The sequence below is a fragment of the Oryza sativa genome, chromosome 6, assembly GCF_034140825.1.
Source record: "Oryza sativa Japonica Group chromosome 6, ASM3414082v1".
In the NCBI taxonomy this organism is placed as follows: Eukaryota; Viridiplantae; Streptophyta; class Magnoliopsida; order Poales; family Poaceae; genus Oryza; species Oryza sativa.
In genome coordinates, this window is record NC_089040.1 from 21,531,692 (window position 1) to 21,548,272 (window position 16,581).

General features: G+C 44.3%; 1 protein-coding gene across 1 annotated transcript; it reads right to left on the reverse strand.

Annotated features, from left to right (window-relative positions):
- Positions 1-2,465: 2,465 nt before the first annotated feature.
- On the reverse strand, positions 2,466-3,932 carry LOC4341247 (peroxidase P7). The gene is made up of 3 exons (XM_015788379.3): positions 3,618-3,932; positions 3,321-3,512; positions 2,466-3,243 (listed from the first exon to the last, which is right to left on the reverse strand). Exons 1-3 carry the CDS (start codon positions 3,828-3,830, stop codon positions 2,692-2,694), a joined length of 957 nt encoding a protein of 318 aa, XP_015643865.1. The 5' UTR covers positions 3,831-3,932; the 3' UTR covers positions 2,466-2,691.
- Positions 3,933-16,581: the final 12,649 nt, after the last annotated feature.

A 16,581-nucleotide genomic window follows, 5' to 3' on the forward strand; every position in this document is an offset into this window, starting at 1 on the left:
TACTGGATAATGACTCAAGTGGGCCTTTGTAAAGCTACCCCAGCAGCATGGATCAAACTAGTTTGTTGGGCTTTTTTTTCTCTTGGCACGGTTAACGTCTTGATGTGGCGACATCGAGCCATCGCCTCTTCGTCCGCTTTGTAGGACCTTTGGGAACTTATTTGAAGATGGTGGTAATGGTATGTCTTCTGCTTCGAATTTTTATTATTTTCTAAAGCTTTTTAATTCTTAATTATAAAAATAAACCCTCTAAAATCTGAAGCTTTTGTCCAGCAATCCGTATGGCGTGGCAAAACAACACTCGCGCCACCCGCAACATAAGCAAGTTTTGTAATGCTACGTTAGCTAGAGTTAGCTAGAGTGGTGGGGCCAAATAAAACCAGATTGGCGTCTAGCATTGTTTTGCAATGCCATCCGAAGGTTATGATTCAAAAATTAGTTCCGTGAGAGTTTATTTTTTTATAAAAAAAAGTTTCAAAAAGTAAAACAAAATCTTCTGCTTCATCACCAAACCATGAAAAGAAAAAAAAAGCGATTAGTAACAAAAAGAATAACAATTCTTAACAAGGATGGTGCAACCTTCTAATCAGCTATAATATAGAGTTACTCCAGTCAACAAAAAACATTCAATTGAACGTGTGTCTGTCTTCTACTTGATGGGCTACCATGTGACTGATTGTGAGTTTGTGACAACGAGGAAGAAGAACTTCTTAACAAGGATAGTGCGACCGACGCGGATCAGCTAGGAAACAAGTCCAATGCATCTGCCAGGATAATATATCGCCTTTGCAAGCCAACTAAAACTTTCGTTGAACATTTTGAACTTGAGAAAATTCCTTGTATGCCCCTGAAATTTCGCTCCATCCCTTCTGTGCCCTTGAGTTTTGACGTATCTCTTATATGCACCCGAGTTTTCATTTTGATCCCCTCCAAGCCCATACCGTTAGTTGACCATCAGTTGACCATTAAGTTATTTTCAAAATGACTATATTACCCCTACTTAGAGTACCTATGCGCTAGCTTTTTCACCAACATAATTTTCGAGTTGAAAAATATTTTATTAGTAAACAACAAAAAGAATGTGTTTATTTGACCTCAAAGTTTGAAAAGTTAAATTTAAAATTTTAAAAATTTAGATCAAATTTCATAAAACATTCTTATTTATATTTAAATTCAAGTTAAATATAGTTTTAATTTCTAAATGTTCGGTGAAACTTCTATATGAGTTTCATTAATTTTGTTAAAGCTTGCTTGAAAATCTATTAAAAATATTTCAAAAAATAAATATTGGTTTTGAAATTTAGGCTCAACTATCTATACAAAATTTAAAAAGTTCACATTAAGCTTTATTTAGCCTTTTGAAGTGATCACATGACTATAAAAAGGGCAACATGGCCATTTTGGAAAAAAGATAACGGTGAACTAATGGTATGGGTATAAACGGGATCAAGACGAAATCTCAGGGGTATACAAGGGATGTGACAAAATTCAAGGGCATGCAAGGGATGGAGCAAACTTTTAGGGGTATGTAAGGAATTGCCCCTTTGAACTTTCGTGAGCTGCTGGATGCATCGTATCAGACGTGAGTTCGAGTTTGGAGGGCAATGGGGAAGCGATGACGAGAATAGTACTTCAGGATAGATAGGCATGGTCGATCGGCATAGCGAGCACAGCCAAGCCATTTTCCAGGTACAAGACTCATGTGTTGGTGCGTGCACTGCACGAGCACCGGCGTTTTGCTCCAAGTGGCCGGGGAAACACAGGGCCCGGCCGCGCGAACGCAACAACGCCTCGTGATATCACCAAGCCAAATTGTGCCCAAGATGAATCTCTGAAAAAGGCATTCGTAGCTTAGTGATTGCAGTGATCTGAGTAGTATTTTATGGTCCCCCGAGTTTAAATATCCAGAAGAACGAATTTTAGATTAGGTTATTTAAGGAGCTAAGTTTCCGATTTAAAATGTTGCATATATCCGGTTTGGATGCAGTGAAAAAAATACCCTTCTCTCAAATAATAATAATAATAATAATAATAATAATAATAATAATAATAATAATAATAATAATAATAATAAAAGATGAATCTCCGAAGCAAACGTGACGACTCTGTACTACGACGAAGCGATGTGCGTGCGTGCGCGTCACCAGCCGTCCGGCCCCTCATGCTGCCCTGGTATGGCATATGCAACTTGAATCCCATATATGTTCGATCCGTGTGCCGCTACTTGCACTATAATTATAACGTGATATTCTGGAGCCTAGTAGCTCTGGATGGAGGAGATCTGGAGATGTTATCTTTGCCCGCGCGCTGATATTTCTGTTCCCAGGGACGGATCCAAGAATTTCCTGTAGCTCAGGGGAACAAAAAAAAAAAGCACACGTTGATCAGCTGTGGTTGTTGGCTTTGTCGAATGCTGGTTGCGTAGTGTGCTACTCTAGCTCGGTAGCTCTATTCATGATTTCAAGTTTGTCACAAAAACATGTGCAACATATTTTCAAACGTTTTTTTATGCTTACAGATGATCATTGACTGACTGGCAGCTATCAAAAGATGTTTACAGCAACATTATTAATTCCACAAATAATAAAAATATTAACCAGATCACAAAAATAAATCCAAAGGAGCAGAAACAGCCATCTTGACTGTTCACTACACTTGTAGTTCTTGGACACGTTCGTCATCAGGTTGACTTTAGTTGACCTTCCTACAGTTCAGACGGACCTCGGTCGGCGTCCCGGCCGCCGGCAGGAGGGCGCCCATCCTCACCATCGCCTTGGCGAAGTCGGCGGCGAACATGCCGGCGTTGCCGGCGTACTTCCTCACCAGCGCGTCCTGCGACCCGCCGTTGAACAGCTCCTGGTCGGAGTGGAACAGCCCCTGCTTCTTCACCAGGTTCGCGTAGTAGGCGTTGTCGAACGCGTCGGGCGTCTGCACGTCGATGGGCGCCAGCGTCGTGTCGCCGCCGGACTGCGGGCACGCCTGCTGCCGGAGCGCGGCGAAGGCGGCGTCGACGTTGCCGTCGCCGAAGATGCGGCTGCGGAACGTGGCGCACCGGGCCTGCCCCAGCGTGTGCGCGCCCGACAGCGCCGTCATGTCCCGCGGCGACAGCCCCTTGTTGCCGAACATGGTGACGAGCGTGGCGAGGTCGGACCCCGGCCCCGGCAGGTTGCCGTTCGCCGCGCTCTGGCTCGCCGTCAGCGCGTCGCGGCGACCCAGCTGCACCGTCCACGTCGGCCCGCCCAGCTGCATCGGAGTAGCTTGTGTCAAAGTGCTGCATTGGGATTGGATTGCATTGGAGGTTAGCTTGTGTCAAAGCGTACCAGGTTGACGGCGTCGCGCGCGGCGAGGGCGAGGATGTCGGCGCAGGAGACGGTGGCGTTGCAGGACGCCTCGACCTGGGTCTTGATGGCGTCGATCACCTCGTACCCGCGCACCGAGTTGGCGTTCGGCCCGGCGTTCTTTTCGCCGGTGAAGTTGGCCGTGTCGTCGAGCAAGATGGACGCGTCGCACCCCTGCATCACACGACAGCCAAGCCGCACACACAAATTAACACAAACACAAACATCTCCCCCCCCAACAAGACTAATGGCGAATTAAGATGGGCAATGCGATCTCACGTTGACGAAGCAGTCGTGGAAGAACATGCGGAGGATGGAGGCGCCCATCCGGGGCTCCGCCGCCACGGCCTGCGCCATCCCGGCCCTCACGATGCTCTGCACGTTCGGGCACTTGCCGTCGTAGTACCTCGTCGACAGCTGCCCGCCGGCGGCGCCTCCGGCGAAGAGCACGGCCATTACAGCAACCACCACGAGCACCCATTGAGTAGCCATTGCTCGCTGATCACAAGCACAGTTCAAGCTCGTGATCGAGCAGAGCAAGCCAGTGACACGGCAAGAGGAATATTTGCAGTGTACTACCAGTGGTTGCTTGATGAGAATTAAAGCAGAGCTCGCGGCGTATATATAGTGTGCGTAGATTGCTTGATGATTCGTGCAATGCATGGGCAGATCAATGCTCCGGGAGAGAATTTCGTGGCCGAACTCGCGTGAACTCGAGCTGGATTAGTTGACTAATTTGCATGGCCTACTCTGGCCAGATTGCTTTGATGAGATCGATGCAGAGGACGCTGGTTGGATACCCGTACGCGCATATACGCATGCATGTTCGTGTATCCATGTTTGTAAATTGCAACTTGGGCTTGACCAAAGACGTATTGGACCAGTTGACAAATTATTTTTTAATATATATTTCTTTTTGTATCTTGAAGTTTTAAAGTAGTTAAACAGACAAATCTTGAAGTTCGAATGAAATTTTGGTCCTACTATTTGTAACCAAACTGTAATCGTGCCAAGCAAAATTAACACATCTAGTTTTTAACCTGCATTTCTGTCATGCTAAGGCAAGACAGTTGCATTAGCTCTTTTTAGAACGTGAGACTTTTTCTCGATTCACCGCAACATCCTAAAATAGGCCCTTATAAAAGGGAATCTTTCTAGCACGGTAGCACTAATAATGCACTTCAATTTGCAGTTTTGTTGGTTCACAAAGTCCTACTGTGAATCTGTGATTGACTGTTCAATCAGATCATGCATGCACCACTTTGCTGAGTTGGAGCACATCGAACAATATTTTTTCTTCGATCATGGAACATTTGCCATCATCTTAAGTTAGGCACGACCACGAGCCACCCATCTGCGTAAAAAACATAACGGTTTGTATGTGTCCAAAGTGAGCCCAACTCTGCTCATTTCCCGAGACAAAATGGCCGATCAGTTCTGAACGACTGCAACTCCAGCCTATCAAGACAAGACTTTGCCCTGCAGCTAGCCCTAATCGCAAATTATGCTTCACCGTCACCTAATCACAATATACAAGTACATTTTGCTGCCGCTGATGAGCTGTTAGTTTGGTACGATCAATTGTCAGCGCTAAGCCTAAGCAGTGTGCATGTCAATGAAACTGACGCGTACAGACTTGCTGCGGCAGCTAGCGTAGGGGCAGCGTTTCCATATCTCAATTTGCATGTATCTTTGTGATTTTTGCAGCCGCAACACGTTGATCGTGGAAACAGTGGCACTGGCACCGGTTAACAATTGGATGGCAGGCCCCACCATCAACTGCATTTTGTGTTTCATCCACAGAAAATATCTACTCAATGCAAACTTAAGCTACCGGATAAAAAATGAAAGGCTGAGATTTATCCACGTCACCACTACTACGATAACGATTTTTCCGCACGGTCGAAACTCATTTTCGCGTGCGGTTGTTTCGCCCGTCTGGAACGAAAGGTCCGTGAAAATCGTGATTTTTTTCATGCGGGTAAGGCACCACACGGGAAAATAAAAAGTTGAAACAAAAAAAGAAAAGAAAATCAAAACCAAAACCCTAACCCTAATCCAGCCGCCGCCGCCGCCCTAGCCGAGGCCCGCCGCCATCACCCCCGCGGTTGCCGGCGACGGATCCAGACGCTGGGAGACCGCTGCCACCACCACCGCCGTCGTCGCCCGCTACCGACGCTGGATTCGCCGCCCGCTCCCGTCGCCGACACTGGATCCGCCGCCCCCCATGCCTCCCTACCGCCGCCGACGCCACCCTCCCCTCCGGCCATCGTCCCCGTGGTCGTTGGCCAAAGACGCCCCTCCCCTCCACCGGATATCCAAGGGGAGGGAGGGGAGGGGCCGCGCACTGCCGCCGCCTACGCCCACCGCCGGATCCGCCGCCCCCATGCCTCCCCACCACCGACGACGCCACCCTAGCTCCCTTCGGCCGTTGTCCCCGTGGTCGCCGGCCGAAGACCCCCCCCCCCCTCGCCGGATCTGCAAGGGGAGAGGCGGCAAGCCGGCAGCCTCCCGCCCGCGCCGCGCGCTCAGAGAAGAGGGGAGGAGAGGAGATGAGAGAATGAGTGATGGAGTGACGAGAGAGAATAATAAAATGAGAGAGAGAGAGTAGGTGAGAGATGAGAGGAGGAGTGATGGAGTGAATAATAAAAGGAAAAAGGTAAAGAGAGTAGGTGAAATTTTGAAGTGTGTGGGAGGGAATGCATTTTTGCTTGCGGTTCAGTTAAGACGTTCGCCTGTGAAAATAGTTTTATTTTTGCATGCGATTCATTTAATATGTCCGTCTGCAAAAATTGATTTTTCTGTGCGGTCCTCTTAAATGGACTACACGGAAAATGAGCCGATTTTCCCATGCGGATCGAGTTAGCGCCCGCACACAATCTAAAAGGGTCCCTGCTAGGAAAATCATTTCTGTAGTAGTGCACCAAGAGTAAAAATTTTTTACTAAAAATGCCAGTAAAATTTTTTACTCTTGGTGACGTGGATATCTCATGCGCATATTTTTTTATACAATGATAGTTCTCAGGTTTCCACTATATATTTGATTTGTACTACATGTTTTCCCATCCATTCAAGAGCACCTAGAGCAAATTGTAGATCAATTCTTGCAAGTTTAGTGCTTCACTTTCATTCTTTCAGCCCGAGAGTGACTTAGACTGAATTTGAATCAGCTTCTTCGTCTAGATACTGCCTTATTCTCTGTAAGCACGTTCTCGAACTTTTAAGTGGCACTCCATCCTTCCATATTGATCATTATATAACCAAAAGTCAAAAATTCTAAATTGATCATTATATAACCCTACCCCTCCGTTTAATGTGTAGTATTATTGCATTTATGCATGTGAATTGAGTTTGCATTCATGCACGTATTCATTTGGGATAGTAAAACTCTCGTTGCTTGTGCATGAGGAGAGTTAAAGTTTACATGTTTCTTGATTTTTTTTCCCACCACATACTAACATTAAATGAAATATAGAAAAGTTAAGACTTTATTAGGTTTGGTGAAAAAAGTTATATGATGATCAATATGGAATGGAGGGAGTAATTCTTTTTTACATAAATTTTTTATATAAGAATTTATTTTAATAAATAAATAAATATATTTTTAAGTTTGTAATATTTAATACTCAATTAATCATACACTAATAGTTCTTCTTGTTTTATGTATCGTGAAAAAGCCAGGTATTCCCCGGTGAAATGAATAAAGCCTTAGTGTGCAACCAACCAAGAATATAGAGCTATGTGGCTTCAATTGAAGACTTCATCTTGCTACTTTTAGCATCTCGGCATGTCTAGCCAGTTTTGGAGGTGTCCCCGATGATCTCTCATAAAGTTTGTAAGAGACCTGATGCATTTTGAAGGTTTTGGCATTCGACCATCCAGAGTAGAGAGGAACCATGACTACTATGCAAGCATCCATGGACTTCGTGACCTTATAGAGGGGAGCAAGAGTTCTCTTGTGTCGTGTGCTCCAATAAGAATTAATGGAGATTTTCGAATCTCCGATATCTCAGGAAAAACTCGTATGTCTTTGTGTTTGCATTTCTTATCCTTTTCACCGCTCTTTACCCGCTTGTTCCTTTCGCCTTTAATTAGGTTGCAAAACTTGGGCTGTACCAGATTTTGAATCTAGGAATATAGACTAGATTTTTTCTTCCGCAATCAAGTTTTAATTCGACCATGTTTATTTGATCCTAAAAGTATTCTGGACCTACTAACTATAACAACATTTGTCATTTTTCTGATTAGCGCGGTAATTTCTATACGCATTTAAAACAAATATGGTTGACTCTTTTTGAGCGCTCTTAATGATACGCTCCCTTTGATCATAAATATTTGATGTTTAGCATAATATTTTTCAAATGGTTAGTTTAAAGAAATGGTAGAGGTTAGATGTGTCTCAAAAGAGTATCATTCTAGTATTATAATATAGAATTAGCATGGTGGTCCGCGCAGATTGCGCAGCTAGCAACATTATATTTTCTATCATATAATAATATATATGTTTTCTCAATGTATTATTCAATGACAACAAAATTTTAAATTTTATACTACTTTTACGAAACTACTAATATATAATATTCATATTGTATTTTATATATGTGTTAGTTATTAATTGTTTTTAATATCAAATTTTAATTATTTGTAAATTATATTAATTATTATTCCAATATTATTTATTTTTAATTCTGAATTTTTATTATTTCTAATTGTATATCTATGTGTGGACTCTAAACTCATCTTTCAATATTCTTTAATTTTTAATTTCGAATTTAAGCTACTTTTAAATTGTATTCTTATATTGACTTTAGACTCTTCTTCCCATGTTTTTTAATTTCGAATTTTAGTTATTTGTAAATTGTATTTTATACGAACTCTAAACTCTCATTTTAATTTTACTATGTTTATTCCGAATTTAGTTAGTTTTAAATTCTTATATGGACTCCATACTTTACTTATAATATTTCTTATTTTTAATTTCGAATTTCTATTATGTAACATCCTCAAATTTTAAACTAAAATTTGACTGCATCATGCTGGCTTTTGATTAAATTAGTGTGTTTTAAAAATCTATTTGATTCTTAATTGGTTCAGGTATTACTTCCTTAGAACCCTATTAATTTACCCTAATTATTATTTTTTCCAAACCCTAGTGAATTTGAGCAAATTCTCTCAAATTTTAAACTATAGATTATTTCCTTAGTTTATCTTAATATTAATGAGGATTTGCTATACTTCAAATCCTAGTCAAACCCTTCCAAATTCATAGTTTAAATTCAAATCTTTTCTAGGGAAATATTCAAAATTCTTGAATTTCACTGTTCATTGCCTTCAAGGTGTTCGGCAGAATGACTAGCCCAACTAACACAGCCCAATCCCTATCCAATCTTGCACAAAGTCTAGAATTGATCCTAGGGGACCACATCCCACACAAATACCGTGGATCTCTTTGCTACTTCCTCCCCTTCATGCGCGCTCTCTAGCGTCCGACTTCGCCACGCGCCGAGCCGCCGTGCGTCGGTCTCGGGATCGATCGCGCGTGCCCGATCCCCTTGGCGCGCCGCTAGCCGTTCGACGCCCTCAGACCACCGCCGCCGCACCAATCATGACGACGACAAAGCCGGGATGATGACCGCCGCAAGGAATCGCTGCTCGACGCCGTGTGCTCCCGTCCAAAGCCGCCGCCGAGTGCGATTTCGCTTCTACCCAGGGTGAATCGCGCCAATTCTTGCCGCACGGTTGGATTGAAGATAGATGGTGGTATCCCCTCTCACAATTCAAACCATTCACCCCCGAGTTGGCCGTTTTCACGCTCGCCGCCGCCGCGCGTCGCGCCCGGATTGGCGCCAACACGTTGCCAGCTGAATTCACTCGTGGTCAAGCAAATCCTTTGCCGGTAAGTATTCAAACGTGGCCTCCCGCCACTCAAATTGATCTTGGCCGCCCTCTCACAACCTCTGCCGCCCTAACCATATTCAAAGATCGAGCTCATCCATGGCGATGACGGTGCCCGAGCTCATCCGCTCCTCATAGCCCTATAAATAGGACCCCAATCCCTTCCATATCCATCATCGATCATCAACAACCATAACCCTACAACCGCAAAGCTCTGCTTCACCAATCCATCCCACCAATCACCACTGCTCGTCGGTCGAACACCTTGTGCGCGATCGACTCCACACCTCTCCATCCATCCTCCGCCCTAAATATCCCTTAGAACACCATATATCAACCATGTTCTAGCATAGTAGACCCTAACCGAACCCCTGCGTTGAGTTTTACCTCGCCGCGCCAAGCCGAGCACCGCCGCCCCCGCGCTGCTCTGTTCTTCACCGCCGAGAAATTTTTCCGGCCGCAATCCTTCGTTTCAACCGATCTCGGTGAGTTCTTCCGTTTTAACCATCTACATACTCCCTAAATTCCATTTTAGCAATCACTTTGCACTATCATGTCGCCCTCTAGGCTGCCGGCGTGAGCACGGCCGCCGCCTATGGAGGCGCTCGTCGGCAACTACCCTCCGCGCCTTGCCAAAGGTTGGCAAGCTGCCGGAATCCATCTAGGTACCTCGTAGATGCTCTAGGAGCCCTCCCCTAGCCATGTCTAACTCGTACCATCCTAATCGCCTTCACGGCCTAACCGTGCCGCCGCCGCCCTAGCCGCTAGGCTATCCACATATCAAATTAACCCCTCCGCCGCCGCTCGCGCGCCGTCGCCGGAGAACCCTAGCTCCCTCCCCTCCTCGGCCGCAACCACTTTTCTCCTCCATCGCCACTGTAATCGCCAACCCTAGCGCCGCCGGCCGCTTTTGGGATCAGCCGGAGGTAGAAGAAGAGAAGAGAGAGAGACTGACAGGTGGGACCCGCACATAGTGCCATTTCACATTTATTTGATTTTCAAACTTTAGAAGCCCATATCTTTTAAAATATAGATCCAATTCCAGCGAAACTTGGACCAATATTCTTCTAAAATCATTCTCTACCTTTTGAACCCTCTTTTACTATTTTTCCATTTTATTTTATTTTCTCTATTTTTCTTATTTTTGGATTTTATTTGAATTCCTTTTGAATTTAAATTTTATATGCTTAACCCTAGGTCTTGAGGATTCTTTTGACACACTAGATAATAGCAATCAATCTCAGGACATCGAGCAAAGCAAGTTACCATATACCTTTTGATCATTTAAGCCTATATTTTACAAATTAGTTATTTATAACATCCTATTCAATATTCTATTTTCTATGCATAAATCAATTATAGAAACCCAGATAATTTAGTATTGCTTATTTTGCTTACAATCTGGTTAAAATACCTTATACTTAGATTGGGACAGTACGTAAGATTTGGACGATTTCCGAGTGGCTAGTACTGTCTCGATCGATATAAGTTTTATCAGGTACTTATGTCGAACGAATGGGTACGACCACAGTTTCTAGAATGGGGACGGACCTAGTTATTATGTTAATTAGCAATATGGCACCTCTGTATAGTGGTTCTTATTTTTAAGTCCTCACGCAGGAGGCAACTATAGCCGCGAAGGGCAACTTTAACCATTACCATGTACAGGTAAATGGTTTGTGATACTCGAGTATAAACTATATGGTATATTTCTAAACCCTAATCGAGATGATGTGGTGTCATACGATCAGTTCCCCTTAAATACCTCGGGAACACCAGAACTCCTCTTGCTGCTGTTAACAATACATTCAGAGCATATGAGGATATAAGTTCATGGAACAGGTGCCACAATTGTTAATGACTTAATACTGGGCCATGACTAAAGCCGATGATTATCAGCAAGTCGTGGACTGCGGGTAAAGTGTACATCTACTGCAGTAGAATATCTTTGAAACTATTCAAATAGCCGTACTCATGGAGTTGAGTACCGGGACTCATATGGTACCCTGGTTAGAAATCTAAAGTCTATATGTTTTATAAATTCTTGCTACAACTCTTCCAGATTGTTTATTACTGCTTTTTGCAAAGAACCCTACTATATGCTAATGCATAACATATTTCCATGATAACTTGCTGAGTATTGTGAATACTCATCCTTACTCTTATAACCCTTTTTTCAGATCTGGGTCAAGAGGAGGACCCTTATGACTATTTCTACGATGACCCCGATAGCTTAGAGAATCCCTAAAGGTTATACCTCCCTAGTCAGAATGTATAGAAACCAGTGTTGTGGAAGACGGTATACGGATATCGGACGGAGAGGGTACCGCCAAATGATTAATCGGAATGCGGACGATTAATCGGAATTTGGCGGAAATATAATGTTTTGAAAATATATGTACATAGTTGATAATAGTTTTCCCTTTTTGATAAACAAATGCATATAACTAAATATATTCCTTCTATATATCCTTAAATAGAATAACCATGTATGACATTTAAATAAGTTCATAATGGATAGCTGTTACTATATATCTCAATTCTCACGTAGTGATGGGTTTTGTTCATAATGCTTGAAATGATTATCAAGAGAATGTTACATAGCATAGATGACCGTAATCAAGGTCCCAAATAACATATGTATCGGTTACCTCGAAGAGCTTCATCAAATACAAACTCCAATAACGTGATTATCATCAAAATCAAGGAACTCATGTTCAAACTTTAGAGGAAGTCAGTTCCTTGTCATTTTACATCTTGCTGCCTTGTGAGAATTTTGGAAGAGCTTGTAGTCAGTAGTAGTAAAGGGCACAGCTAACAACCATCATCACGCCGACGATTATACAGCTGATTAGACGGAGATGGACGATTTAATCGGTAATGAGCAGATTTATGCGTTCGTTACCGACTAATTATGACCGCATCGGCGTGACGTGATGGTCTGATCTCCGTATTCGTATTATCGGACGTATTAACGGCCATTAACACCGTTTTCCACAACACTGATAGAAACTTCCGCTGTGTATTAATTAATTAGTTAGGTGAGTACCTATTATTCTAAAACCCTTAGTATTGTAAAACTTTAACGTATGCAATGAAGAACCAGTTATATTGTATGTACCAATATTTACTGATCTAGGGATTGATACATTATCTTAGTCGGATCCTAGTTGTTAGTTCTGGATTCCGACATATTATTTCTTAATTGTACTTCTATATGGACTCTATACTCTACTTCTAATATTCTTTATTTTTAATTCTGAATTTCTATTATTCCTTAATTGTATTTCTATATGGACTATGTACTCTACTTTTAATATTCCTTATTTTTAGTTCCGAATTTCTATTGTTTCTCAATTGTATTTCTATATGGACTATAGTCTCCTCTTCCAATATTCCTTATTTTTTTAATTCTAAATTTCAACTATTTGTAAATTGTATTTCTATATGGACTCTGTTTTTCTTTTTCTCCGATTAATGTGGGAATTTCTAGGCCGTGAGAACGAACATGGAGGCTCCTTTTTCTATTCCTTTAATAAGTCAATAGATTGATAGTCCAGTTTTAAAAGTTGGATCAAATGCTACAAACGTCGAATACTTGTGAGAGTAATAGATACCACTATTAGCTATAAGGAAAAAGTACGAATTACCCCCCTAAACTATTGTGGTCGACCGAATTTCCCCCCCTAAACCTAAAAACTAGACATTACTCACCCTAAACTTTCAATACCGGACGAATTACCCCCCTCGATCAAATCTAGAGCAGTTTTGTCCTACGTGGCGTACGCGTGGCAACCCAATCAGCATTTTCCCTTTTCTTAACATGGTGGGGCCCACTTGTCAATCTCTCCCATCTCCTTTTTCCTCTTCCCCTCTTCCTCTCTCTCGTGACTTCAGGCACGGCCGCGCGGGCGGTCGGCATGCGAGGGGGCGGTGGGCGGCAGCGCATCGTCAGGCGCTGCCGCGCGGGCGGTGGGCGGTGGCGCGGGTATTCAATTACGGATAGTATGGGCAATCTAGTAGTTAGCCAAACTAGTGAGGAAACAACAACATATTATCAAGAAAACATTCACATCACGAAGACGAGGAAATCGGAAGAACACCTAGAGTCTCCTGAACGCGTCGGACATGGCGTCAGGCCGGCCACACACGGCACATCCAATCAAAGTACTCCACCGCCTTCTTGCAAAGACCGACATACTCAGGCGTCAGCGCCGGAAGAGGAGGCTCGTCCTAGGGCGTCGAGGGATACCGGCGAAGCGGTCGGCAGACATCGCCCTGCCATGGAGGCCGCCGCCACCGCCGCGGGAGCTCATGATGTTCCCCGTGGCCACTGCAGTGGGAGCGTACTGGCCGGAGGCAGGAGGAGAGGGCTCGCCGGAATCTCCGCGCGCTCACCTCGTGCACCCAACCGCACCCACCACAGCACCCTCCAGGCCGCCTGCCGCGCTCGCCTTGTGCACCCAGCCGCGCCCGCACCCTCGCTTGCCGCCGCCCCCTCCCGGCCGCCCACCGCAATCGCCTCGTGAACCCAACCGCGCTCGCCTCGCCCTCCCAGCCACGCTCCCTCCTCGCCACCCGCTGCTGTCTGGAGCCCACAGACCGGTTCCCCCTCCTCGTCGCGCCTACCACCGCTCGTCAACAAGCTCCGGCCACCACTCCTCTCCGTCTTCGCCTCGCTTCTCCGCCGACATCCCGCTCCCGCGCCACCACCCACCGCCCGCCATCGCGCGCCGCCATGAGCGTCGACCGCCCACAGCCGCCCTTGCGTGCTGACCGCCCGCGCGGCTGCGCCTGACGTCGCGAGAGAGAGAGAGGAAGAGGGGAAGAGGAAAAGGAGGAGATGGGAGAGAATGACAGCTGGGCCCCACCATGTTTAAAAAAAGGAAAATGGTGACTGGGTTGTCACGCGTACGTCTCGTAGGACAAAACTGTTCTGAATTGGGTCAAGGGGGGTAATTCGTCCAGTATTAAAAGTTTAGAGTGAGTGATGTCTGGTTTTCGGGTTCGGGGGGGAGGGGAATTTCGGCCGACCGCGATAGTTCGAGAGGGTAATTCGTACTTTTTCCTAGCTACAAATACACTTCCATATCTTATAGAGATAACTATAACATATTATCAAGAAGGTTATTGTCTCTTATTACCTCTAACTATTATCTTTTCGTCTCCTTTTCTTTCTTTTCCCTTCGTTCTCTCTCTCAGCGCAGCATGCAGAGTTGGTTTTTTAAGGAAAAAGCACGAATTACCCCTGCGCTATTACGTTTGTTCGATTTACCCCCCTAAAGTATAATACCAGACATTTTTAACCCTAAACTTTCTAAGCCGGACAAATTACCCCTCTAACTCAGCTCGAAGTGGTTTTAATCCTACATCCGTACACGTAGCAGTCCAGTCAACCAAAAAATAATAAAAAACAGTGGCCCTATTTGTCAGCATCTTCCTTCTCCTTTCTTCCATTCACTCTATCTCTTTCTCTCTCAGAAAAGAGCAGGAGGAACGGTAGCAACGGCGTCACCAGCGTGGGAGGAGAGGAACAGCAGGCGACCGAGACGGCACGCGTTAGGGGCGGCGGATGACAACGCAGTAGTCTAGACGAGGGCCGCTGGCAGAAGCTGCGGTGGCAGCGTTGAAACGGGTCGGCGGCGGGCGGCGCTTGGCAACGCGACAGGCGGTAATGGCACGTGAGACGAGGGCGACGAGGAGGGACGCGGCCTCGGCTTCCATTGTAGCGCGGGAGGGCGGCGGGATGTCGTCATCGTCCTTGATGTGGCCGGTGAAGACGACGTCATCGGTCTGTGGGAAGCCATGCCAAAGAACCACACCACCGCCACTCCGCGAGGATCGCCGCACTGAGCTCCACCGCCATGACGAAGACTTCCTGAAACCTGCAGATGCCCGTCCTCAGGACCACCTGCATCACGATCTCGACCACGCAGTCCATGGACGCCGCCGCCGCCACGGCCGGCCGCCCGACCAGCCGCCGTCTTGAACGCCGGTAGCAAGCTAGCACACTCGTCCAGCTAGGCTTATGTGAGCCTGGATCTGAGCTAGGGGAAAAGCGCCCAGTTCAATGTTAGCTACTCCCTTCGTTTTAGGTTACAAGAGGTTTCGACTTTGATCAAAGTAAAACTGTTTTAAGTTTAACTAAGTTTGTAGAAAAAATAATAACATTTTTAACACAAGACAAATTTATTATAAAAATATATTCAATTATTGATTTAATGAAACTAATTTGGTATTATAAATATTACTATATTTGCCTATAAACTTAGTTAAATTTAAATTAGTTTGATTTTGACAAAAATCAAAACATCTTATAATCTGAAATGAAGAGAGTAACTTCTTGCCTTGCGATGGTAGCGGGTAGAGAGAGGGGGGGATAAGGAGAGAGGCAGAGAGAAGAGAGATAGGCAAGTGGGTCCCATGATCTTTTTCTAAATATTGCTGACTGGACTGCCACGTATATGCCACATAGGATCAAAACCACTACGGATTGAGCCGGGGGGTTATTTGTCCGGTTTCAATAGTTAAGGGTGTAGAATGTCTGGTATTAGAGTTTAGGGGTGTAATTCGGTCGACCGCGATAGTTCGAGGGAGTAATTCGTACTTTTTCCATTTTTAGTGGCATCTCACTCTCCTGTCCTTTTGCCTTTAAGCTCCACGTGTACAAAAATGTGATATAGGTTGATTGTAAGGCGCCCAGTGTTGTATTTGCTCTAAAAACAGCACTTGTATTCAACTCCACATGTGCATCATCAAACAAAAAATAATTTAAAGGAGTATGTACCTTCTCCATCTTTTGTGGTAAGATGAAAAGCAACCCTCCAAACACTTGCAAATTAAGAGGAAAATGAGCACCACTGCACATATTAAAAAACTATTACATAACTTTTACAAACAAAGCTTCTAACCCTTCTATTTAACTAGATGATAGTTACAAAAAATCTAGATTTACTCACTTGATCACATATTAGTGTTTGTAAGAATATTGTATGTATATACTTTTCTGAGAAAAATATGCTAAGGATACAAAGAGTAAACTAAATTAAAAAAAGTAGTCAATGTGTGCACAGTTGACATACATTTATCCTGATCATCATGTAAAATAAATTTGGAAGGGGCAATTTGCAAGAATTATATCACTTTTGTGATTAAATAGATTTTATCTATTGGCATATTGTGACTTTTGTACTTCTGGACAGAGAATGGAAAAATGGGAAGAAATTCGAAATACCGAGAACATGTCAGCGTTAAGTGGGGAGTGGAGACGTACTAGCTCTGATGAGCATGTGTTGCTCAGGTTTTCTCAATATCTCAAACTTATATTATTTCACAAAGTCAACGTCAA